The sequence below is a fragment of the Rhinopithecus bieti genome, unplaced genomic scaffold, assembly GCF_001698545.2.
Source record: "Rhinopithecus bieti isolate Rb0 unplaced genomic scaffold, ASM169854v2 scaffold_34397, whole genome shotgun sequence".
NCBI lineage: Eukaryota > Metazoa > Chordata > Mammalia > Primates > Cercopithecidae > Rhinopithecus > Rhinopithecus bieti.
In genome coordinates this window covers 608724-619734 of record NW_016814574.1, presented here as the reverse complement: position 1 = coordinate 619734, position 11011 = coordinate 608724, and the positions used below count along the sequence as shown (strand labels likewise).

General features: G+C 42.2%; 1 protein-coding gene across 1 annotated transcript in view; it reads left to right on the top strand.

Moving 5' to 3' along the window:
- The first annotated feature begins 854 nt into the window (after positions 1-854).
- LOC108514909 (DENN domain-containing protein 5B-like) overlaps positions 855-11011 on the top strand; it is a 25701-nt gene continuing 15544 nt past the window's right edge. The window contains exons 1-4 of the mRNA XM_017851461.1: positions 855-1045; positions 5784-5866; positions 6085-6211; positions 9641-9815. Of these exons, the coding sequence (XP_017706950.1) occupies positions 931-1045; positions 5784-5866; positions 6085-6211; positions 9641-9815 (500 nt within the window). The 5' untranslated portion in view covers positions 855-930. The remainder of the gene's footprint in view (positions 1046-5783; positions 5867-6084; positions 6212-9640; positions 9816-11011) is intronic.

Here is an 11011-nt window from a genome sequence, read left to right as displayed (position 1 = left end):
ATTAGCCGGGCGAGGTGGCGGGCGCCTGTAGTCCCAGCTACTGGGAGGCTGAGGCTGAGGCAGGAGAATGGCGTGAACCCGGGAGGCAGAGCTTGCAGTGAGCCGAGATCGCACCACTGCACTCCAGCCTGGGTGACAAAGCGAGACTCCGTCTCAAAAAAAAAAAAAAAAAAAAAAACAGATGTTTGCTGCTATTAGTCCACAAGTGTTGGGAAGATTAATATAACTCTCAGAAAAAAAGAAAATCAAAAAGAGCCTAAAATAATTTCAGTAGGAGGAAAAGATCTCTTGGATTCCACTAGTCACAGTCAACACTACTCTGTGGAAACATTGTCCTCTTTTCTTCTGTGCCTTACCTCCCAAATTAATTTCTAGTTTGAAAATATTCTGACCAGGTGCAATGGCTCACACCTGTGTAATCCTCCCCACACTTTGGGAAACTGAGATGGGAGGATCACTTGAGGCCAGGAGTTCAAGACCAGCCTAGGCAATGTAATGAGACCTTCTCTCTACAAAAAACACAAAAATTAGCCAGGTGTGTTGGTGCACACCTGTAGTCCCAGCTACTCAGGGGGCTGAATGAGAACCCTGTCTCAAAAAAAAGTAAATAAAAAACTCCCATCCTGGCTAACACGGTGAAACCCCGTCTCTACTAAAAAACACAAAAACTAGCCGGGCGAGGTGGCAGGCGCCTGTAGTCCCAGCTACTCAGGAGGCTGAGGTAGGAGAATGGCCTAAACCTGGGAGGAGGAGCTTGCAGTGAGCTGAGATCCAGCCACTGCACTCCAGCCTGGGCGACAGAGTGAGACTCCGTCTCCAAAAAAAAAAAAGAAAAAACTTGGTTTCTGTCCTACCAGATTCCCATGTGGACGGTGGCTGGGGAAAGGCATTGATGATGGGAGCCTGGAGAGAATTCTTATTGGAGAATTGATGACATCAGCATCAGATGATGATCTAGTAAAGCAGTGTCGGACTCCACCCCAGCAGAAGTCACCCACCACGGCTAGGAGATTGAGCATCACTTCACTGACAGGAAAAAACAACAGTAAGTATATTTAAATTTTTCCTATGTGCTCATATGATATAGGTGTCATGTGACCATTTGATAGAAAACAGTTGTGTTAATGAATGTAGTGAGGAGATTTTAAAAAGAAGAAAGTTGAGGAAAATTCATATTCAAAAGCTGGAAGAGTTTAGAGTTAAAATCTATTTTTTTTAAAAACCTGCATGCTCTGTATTTATTAAGCTGTGGAAATATAAGTAAATATTTTACCTGAAACTTTTATTTTTTGAGACAAGGTTTCACTCTGTCACCCAGGCTAGAATGCAGTGGCATAGTCTCAGCTCCCTGCAGCCTCTGCCCCCTGGGTTCAAATGATCCTCCCACCTCAGCTTTCCAAGTAGCTGGGACTATAGGCACACATCATCACACCCAGCTAATTTTTGTTATTTTTTTTATAGACTGCCTTTCGCCATGTTGCCCAGGCTGGTCTTGAACTTCTGAGCTCAGGCAATCTGCCTGCCTCAGCCTCCCAAAGTGCTGGCATTGCAGGCATGTGCCACCACATCTGGCCTTGCCTGAAACTTAAAGGAGAAATAATAATAGTTATATGTTACAGTACTCCCAGATAGCCATATCTAGCCTTTTTTTTTTTTTTTTTTTTTTTTTAAGGAGTCTTGCTCTGTCACCCAGGCTGCAGTGCAGTGGTGCCATCTCAGCTCTCTGCAACCCCCACCTCCCAGGTTCAAACAATTCTCCTGCCTCAGCCTCCCAAGTAGCTGGGATCACAGGTGCCCGCCACCACACCTGGCTAATTTTTTATATTTTGATAGAGACGGGGTTTCCCCATGTTGGCCAGGCTGGTTCTGACCCTTGAGACCGCCCACCTTGGCCTCTGAAAGTTCGGATTAGAGGCGTGAGCCATGCGCCTGCCCCGTGTCTCTATTCCTAAGAGATTAAAATTTCCTTCTACCCCTTCTGTCCATTTCTTCCATAGTAGGGATAATAAAACTAAAAGGAGTTAATTTTATGATATATACTAGGTTCACATGCCATTTTTAGTATATATAAATTCCTAATTTATACTAATGTAGAGGCTTTAATAGACTAAATAATGTCTCCCAAAATGTAAAATTCTAACCTCTAGAATCTGTAAATGTTGCCTTATTTGGAAAAAGGATTTTTGCAGATGTGATAGGGATCTTGAAATAAGGAGATTGTCCTGGATCACCTACATGGACCCTAAATGCAATCATATGTATTCTTTCCCAACACTTTGGGAGGCCAAAGTGGGCAGATCACTTGAGGTCAGAAGTTTGAGGCCAACACAGCAAAACCCTGTCTCTACTAAAAAAAAAAAAAAAAAAAAAAATTAACCAGGCATGTGGTGCATGCCTGTAATCCCAGCTACTCAGGAGGCTGAGGCATGAGGATTGCTTTAACCCAGGAGGTAGAGGTTGCAGTGAGCCGAGCTCATGCCACTGCATTCCAGCTCGAGTGACAGAGTGACACTCTGTCTTTTTTTGGGTTTTTTTTTTGGTGCCAATTTTAAATAGTTTTATTTAAGACATTGCATTTTCCACTTACAATACAGTGTTTATAAAGTGCAGTGTTATTTCCTTCTCCTGTGCATATGTTCCATAGTCAAGTATTGAGGAAAATATGGAATGCTTCACAAATTTGCTTGTCGTCCTTGTGCAGGGGCCATGCTAATAATCTTCTCTGTATTGTTACAATTTTTTAGTATATGTGCTCCCGAAACAAGCATGACTGTCTCTTAAAAAAAAAAACGAAAACAAAAAAAAAACGAGGAATGCTGGCCAGGCGCTATGGCTCACGCCTGTAATCCCAGCCAGCACTTTGGGAGGCTGAGGTGGATCACCTGAGGTCAGGAGTTCGAGGCCAGCCTGACCCGTCTCTACTAAAAATACAAAAATTAGCCGGGCATGGTAGTGTGCACCTGTAATCCTAGCTACTCGGGAGGCTGAGACAGGAGAATTGCTTGAATCTGGGAGGTGGAGGTTGCAGTGAGCTGAGATCTGGCCACTGCACTACATGCACTACAGCCTGGGCAACAGAGCGAGACTCCGTCTCAAAAAAAAAAAAAAACAAGGAATGCCAACAGCCACCAGAAGCTAAAACAGGCAAGGAAGGGATTTTCCCCTAGAATTTCAAGGGAATGCAGCCCTGCTGACACCTTGCTTTTTTTTTTCTTTTGCCCAGTGATAACTAAATTTTGACTTCTGGCCCCCAGAACTGCAATAAAATGTATTTCTGTCACTTAAGCCACAAAATTTTGTGAGTCTATTACAGCAGCCACAGAAGGCAGCCACAGAACATGAATATAGAGGCAGTATTTAGGGAAAAGTTACAGAAGTTTATCAGTGAAGGGGCTTTTTAGCTATAGATTATAATCACAAGTAGAATAACAAAGGTACCTAATAGGTTCTTAGTTTATTAACAAAGTAGTTTCCCTAGATTCTGTTACTCTCTATCCATTTGCTAGCACATGATTGTGTATTAACCATGTGTGCAGTTTTTTTGTTTTTGTTTTTGTTTGTTTGTTTGTTTTTTTGACTGAGTTTTGCTCTTGTTGGCGGGTCTGGAGTGCAGTGGTACAGTCTCATCTCACTGCAACCTCCGCTTCCCAGGTTCAAGCGATTCTCCTGCCTCAGCCTCCCAAGTAGCTGGGATTACGGGCATGCACTGCCATGCGAGGCTAATTTTGTATTTTGGGTAGGGATGGGGTTTCACTGTGTTGGCCAGGCTGGTCTTGAACTCCTGACCTCAGATGATCCTCCCGCCTCAGCCTGCCAGAGTGCTGTGATTGCAGGCGTGAGCCACTGCGCCCAACCAATTTAAAGCACTTATAGCAACAAATATTGGTAAGGATGTGGAGTAACAGAAAGCTCATGCATTGCTAGTGGGAATACAAAATAAAAAACATCTTGGCATTTATAAAGATACATGTACACTTACCGTACCCTTGGCCCAGCAATCTCACTCCCAGATATGTACACAAGAGAAATGAATACATATGTCTACACAGACTTGTACGCAGATGTTCTTAGAGCTTCATTCATAATAGCCAAAGATGGAAACAACCCCAATATCCATCAACTGGTGAAAGGATAAACAGATAGTGATATATAGCTGTTTATACATCAGATCTCTATAAAAGCAATATCATAATAGAAAGCAGATCAGTGGTTGCCGGGAGTTAGGAGCTAAGGAAGGTAACTGAAAAGAGCACAGGGTAACTTTCAGGAATGATGGAAATGTTCCATATCATGATTGTGGTAGTGGTTACATGACTGTCCATTTGTCAAAGCTCATCAAAATTGGTGACTTCTAGTATATGGTGAATTTTAATTATGCTGATTTAAAATTTAAAAGTAGGTTTCAGCTCAATCAATCTGAATTATTATAACAGCTGAGTCAGTCCAATTTCATGGGGGTATTATTTGAAAGGTTTTTATCCCCATTTTTTTTTTATCATACTTTCTTTTCTCACTCTATAAGCAGAAAAGTCTGAATGACCCAAGACTCAGAAATGGATAACGGTATTTTCTCACAGTATGTTATATGTAAGATGGTATTCAGAGAACTGAAAATTTTTAAAATCAGTTTTAAAATAATATTGATCAAGGCTCTTTTGGAATGGGTGACAGGTTTCAAAATAGACTTGATGTCTAAAAGAAGAAATAGAGAAAGGTAAAGGTTAAAAAACAAAAAGCTACTGGGTAAAGAAACTACTAGGAACAAGAGGCCGTGGTATCAGTACTTCAATTATAGGAGGTTTTCATTTTAACAATTTTTATGCATTAGTGTAGAAAAAACCTTGAATTTCACTGAAAGAAATGTTTATGCAAGAAATCCTTCAGCAGTATGAATTCAGAGATTCTTAAACGTGAGGATGTATGGGTTTTCCTTTATAGTGTGATAAGTAAATTAGAACTACAAGAAAATCCAGAACTACAAGAAAATATACCTTTTCTCTTGTTACCTACTTCTAAAATGTTTACCACCTTTTTTAAAAAACAAACCACTCCTTAGATTTGGTGGACAAAAGTGATTTAGGTCCCATTCAAGCAGCCCACCAACCTATCCCCCAGGAAAGTAGCCTAGAAGAGCAAGTACTGGCTGGCAGAAGGAAGCAGTGCTGAGACAGATTGACTAGCCAAGAAGGGAGGGAGTTCTGGGCTTCAGGCCTGGATGCCACAGGGTACCTGGCATTTTCCCCTTATTTTAAACACAACAGCAAATCTTCAGACTCCAGGTTAGCTATCCAGAGCGCCTCAAGCCTTAGGCTATGCCCACTAACAGGCTCATAGGTACGTAGCATAAGGGAACATTTGAGGAGTGATGCTGGGACTTCCCAGCCTTGCTTCTCATATTTAGGGGCTTGCTTGCATTTTGTGACAGGCACCATGCTAAGTTGTTTACTCCTATAACTTACCAGTTTTCCCAGTGAGGTGTGTATTTTCCCTATTTTCAGTTGAGGAAACTGAAAACTCAGAGGAAGTTAGACACTAGGCTAGGGTTATAGATTGCAGATGGTAATGCTGGGATTTGAATCTAGGGATCTCTTGGATTATTTTCCATTTTGCCAGGATGCCTCCCACTTGGCCAAACTGGCCAGAGGCAAGTTCTATAGAGCCCCTGGCAAAGCCAGCCTGCTCTGGTGACGTACTTCCTGCCTAGGTGGACACAGTCGATGTCCCATAGTACTTTGGTTTATTTATCTCCCATGAGAATGCAGCCACTGTTTATTATTTTACAGAACCCAATGCTGGGCAGATCCAAGAAGGAATTGGAGAAGCTGTGAATAATATTGTGAAACATTTTCATAAACCTGAAAAAGAGGTATTTATGGGCTATAAAACTTAGTATAGTGGGACTTTTAAAGATGCTTTTATATGTGATACACGAGGCAATATGGGGTGCTTGAATTTTCATTTGTAAGCTTTCTGGTAGCTGTAAAAACATGCTTCATATAGCTGCATTCAGCACTTGCTTCTCTAGTGTTTTTCTTAGACATAGATGCAGGAGATTTTTCTTTGACATTGTGTTATGCCCCACAGAGAGGAAGCCTCACTGTGTTGCTGTGTGGAGAAAATGGCCTGGTTGCAGCCCTTGAGCAGGTTTTCCACCATGGGTTCAAATCTGCCCGCATCTTTCACAAGAATGTCTTCATCTGGGACTTCATAGGTAAATAAAGCAGATATATATACTTTAAGGTCACTGAAGTGTTTCTTAGGGACTCACAGACCCAGGATCTGAGTGAATAAGGGTTAGTGATAAGGGTATATATATATTTTTTTCTTTTTTTGAGACAGAGTCTTACTCTGTTGCCCAAGCTGGAGTGCAGTGGCACAATCTTGGCTGACTGCAACCCTCCTTCTCCTGGCTTCAAATGATTCTCCTGCCTCAGCCTCCCAAGAAGCTGGGACTACAGGTGTGCACCACCATGCCCAACTAATTTTCGTATTTTTACTAGAGAAGGGGTTTTACCATATTGGCCAGGCTGGTCTTGAACTCCTGACCTCATGATCCACCCGCCTCAGCCTCCGAAAGTGCTGGGATTACAGGAATGAGCCACCGTGCCCAGCAAGGGTATATTTTTTTTTAAATAAATATTAAATTAGCTGAGTGTGCTAGCAAACACCTGTGGTTCCAGCTACTGGAAGCTGAGGCAGCAGCATCACTTGAGCCCAGGAGCCCAGGAGGTGAAGGCTACAGTCAGCCATGATCAAGCCACTGCACTCCAGCCTGGGCAACAGAGTGAGACCCTGTCTCAAAAAGTATATATAATAATAATAAATATCAAGTACTGTCTTTGTTTTTCATTCACTCAACAAATTATAATATGTACAATATTCCAAATATTATTTGAGTTGCTCAAGATATACATTAATAAACAAAACAGAAATCCCTATGGTTGACAAACTTATACTCAGGTCAGTGTGGGAAACAAACAATACACAAAAACATAACAAATAATGTAATTCATATGGTATGTCAGAAATGTGACCATTGATCTGGAAAGAAATAGAGCAGTATAAAAGGAAATAAAAGTGGGGAGTAGTCCTTTAAAAGTGGGGAGTGGTCTTTTAAACGGGTGGTTTTAGACTGTGCTGAATGTCAAGGTACATTGGAGCATAGACTTCATGTAGGTGAGGAAGTAAGCCATGTAGGTATCTGGGAAGAGGGACTCCAGGTTGACAGCACTACCAGTGTTAAGCCCCAAGGCGGAAGTGTTTCCATGGAACTCCAAGACCAGTGTGACTGGAGCACAGCAAGAGAGAGAGAGAGTAGGAGACTCGGGGAGGTGGTGTTTAGTGCCAGTGCCAGATTGTGTAGGGCCTTCTAGGTGATTGGAATGACCTCAGCCTTTATCCTGAATTAAATTGGAAGCTGTTGGAAGGCTTTGAGCTAAGGAGTGACATGATAGAACTTTCTTGTTTGTTTGAGATGGAGTTTCACTCTGCTGCCCAGGCTGGCGTGCAGTGGCCCCATCTCAGCTCACTGCAACCTCTGCCTCCTGGGTTCAAGCAATTCTCCTGCCTCAGTCACTGAGTAGCTGGGATTACAGGTGCCTGCCACCACACCCCTAATTTTTGTATTTTTAGTAGAGACGTGGTTTTGCCATGTTGGCCACACTGGTCCCAAATTCTGTTCTCAAGTGATCCACCCAGGTCAGCCTCCCAAGGTGCTGGGGTTACAGGTGTGAGCCACTGCGCCTGGCCAGTTTTTGTAAAAGGATTCCTCTAGCTCTGTGTTGTCCAGTATAGTAACCATTAGCCACACATAGCCGTTTAAATTTTAAATCTATTTAATTTTTTTGTTTGTTTTAGACAGAGTCTCACTCTGTTGCCCAGGCTGGAGTGCAATGGTGTGATCTTGGCTCACCGCAACCTCTGCCACCTGTGTTCAAGCAATTCTCCTGCCTCAGCCCAAGTAGCTGGGATTACAGGTGCCTGCCACCACGCCCAGCTAATTTTTTGTATTTTTAGTAGAGACAGGGTTTCACCGTGCTGGCTAGGCTGGTCTCGAACTCCTGACCTCAGGTGATACGCCCACCTTGGCCTCCCAAAGTGCTGGGATTACAGGCGTGAGCCACCACGCCTGGCCAAATCTATTTAATTTAAATCAAATGTAAATTTCATTTTCTTAATAACACTGGCCACATTTCAAGTGCTTAGTAGCCACACCTGGCTACCAAATTGGACCTTGTAGATGGAGAGCACTTTCATAATCACAGAAAGCTCTTTTGGAGTGTTTCTGCTCTAGCTTGCTAAACTTTGTGATCTTTCTTTTGGTATGCAGCTCTTCCCGAATTCATAGTTTCTTTAAATGGGCAATTAATCGTTTTGTGTTTTTTGTTTTGTTTTGTTTTGTTTTTTTTTTTTTGAGGCGGAGTCTCGCTCTGTCGCCCGGGCTGGAGTGCAGTGGCCGGATCTCAGCTCACTGCAAGCTCCGCCTCCCGGGTTTACGCCATTCTCCTGCCTCAGCCTCCGGAGTAGCTGGGACTACAGGCGCCCGCCACCTTGCCCGGCTAGTTTTGTATTTTAGTAGAGACGGGGTTTCACCGTGTTAGCCACGATGGTCTCGATCTCCTGACCTCATGATCCGCCAGTCTCGGCCTCCCAAAGTGCTGGGATTACAGGCTTGAGCCACCGCGTCCGGCCCCGTTTTGTGTTTTCTAAATAAGGCCTAGATGAAGTAGTTTATTTCCTCTAACTTAGAATAGAAAAAAAAAAAGGAAAGTTGATAGAAATAGGCCCACAGGAGTGGTTTTTGTCTTCTGGAATGCCTAGAATCTTACATTGCTTCTGTTTCTCGTGTATATACATATGTCTGTCTTTGTCAGATACTTATTCAGGCACATTTCAAGGGTCTTGTTGCAAAGTGTTAGCAAGTCATTCTATAAGTAGAACACAGAGGGTATTATTTCAGTGGCTACCACGTCATTGCTGGTTACTCCTAGAAGTTTCCAGTCTTAACAGAAGATGCTATTTTTCTTTTCTTTTTTGCCAGTTTCTGTTTCATGAAGGTATTTTAAAGGGAGTAAACTTTATAGTCTTCTGGAATGCAGTCTAGATTAGAAAATAAATTCCTGGCTGGGCGCGGTGGCTCAAGCCTGTAATCCCAGCACTTTGGGAGGCCGAGACGGGCGGATCACGAGGTCAGGAGATCGAGACCATCCTGGCTAACCCGGTGAAACCCCGTCTCTACTAAAAAATACAAAAAACTAGCCGGGCGAGGTGACGGGCGCCTGTAGTCCTGGCTACCCGGGAGGCTGAGGCAGGAGAATGGCGTAAACCCGGGAGGCGGAGCTTGCAGTGAGCTGAGATCAGACCACTGCACTCCAGCCTTGGCGACAGAGCGAGATTCCGTCTCAAAAAAAAAAAAAAAAGAAAGAAAAGAAAAGGAAAGAAAAGAAATTCCTGGGAACGTATTTATTGTTCTACCATGAAACATGGACCCCTGAAATCAATGATAAAGTAATGATATTGGCTTCAGGACTGACTGTATGCAAAGCATCATTATAAATTTCCATAATAAATTAAGTGATGAATCTTTCTATATATGAAGTGTTGACATATATTGTGATGTAATTCTGATTTTTTTCCTCAGAGAAAGTGGTTGCTTATTTTGAAACAACTGACCAGATTCTAGATAATGAAGATGATGTCCTTATTCAGAAATCATCCTGTAAAACTTTCTGCCACTATGTAAATGCTATTAATACTGCACCCAGGAACATTGGGAAGGACGGCAAATTCCAGATTTTAGTTTGCCTTGGAACAAGGTACAAAGCCAGTGTTTTATTTTTTATTTTCCTGTCTTTGTTACACGTTGAACTGTTACATGTTGAACTAGAGTCCAGGAAAGGTTATACCAGATCATACCCCTTCCAGAGCTCTCCTTTGGGTTTCTTTCTTTCCTTTTACCTTTTCTTTTGAGACAGAGTCTCACTCCATCGCCCAGGCTGGAGTGCCGTGGCATAATCTTGGCTCACTGCAACCTCTGCCTCCTCCCTCGAGTTTAATTCACCACTACCACTACATGAGGTAGCAAACGATTTTCTCATTTTAAAGATAAGAAAGTAGAAAATAGATGAGGCACACATAAGTTAGCAGACTTTCCCAAGGACACACAGAAAAATGGGACAGAGCCAAGTTCACACCCTGTCCCACTGCAGAGCCCAAGGTCTGCACCATGACTCTATACTGGCTCCACAGATAGATGGGTAATAGAGAGGTTGCTAGATAATGAGACACATACACCGTACATATTTGCTATGTAAACCTTATATAGTGTATATACCACTATATTTACATTTAATAACATTATGGGATTCTTGCTATATATCATCTTCTCTCTAAGACTATTTCCTACCCCTTTATTTTTTGAAAGTAACACATAGGAGCGATACAATCCATTACTTTTAAAACAGCTCTCAGAATTGTAAGAAATGAAACATAGAGACCTTTAGATTTCTTTTTTTAAGTTACCCATGTAGTATTTGTTTTTTCCTGGACCTTAAGAGCCCCAACCTGAGACTGAAGATGGCCTGGTTGGGGATGCTCAATAAGGATGTCTTAGGAACTTAGCAATGGGTTACTAATGTCAGGTTTGATCAGGAAAAATTGAAGATGTGAGTTTTTATCCTCCTGAAACAGCTGGTTTACAGAACTAAGTTCTGTATTTCTTCTTCATAAAAGGAGCCCAGTTTTAGCTGTGCTTTTAAAATTTCTTTTGAGCATGATCTTTATCTCCTTTTATTTCTATACTCTCCTGATTTATTAGACCAATGCAAACTCTCATCTGGTTTATAAAATCTGCTTAATGTTTTTCTGCTTTGATTTTGTTCCTCACCCTGTTATGTTGTATAAGTTAAAAAAAATAAAAAGCAAATCCCTACAGTTTAGTGTAGTCTTTCTTCCAAAAGGTCGGTATACTGTGGCATGCCTTGCCACAGAGTACTCCTATTAAATAAAAAAA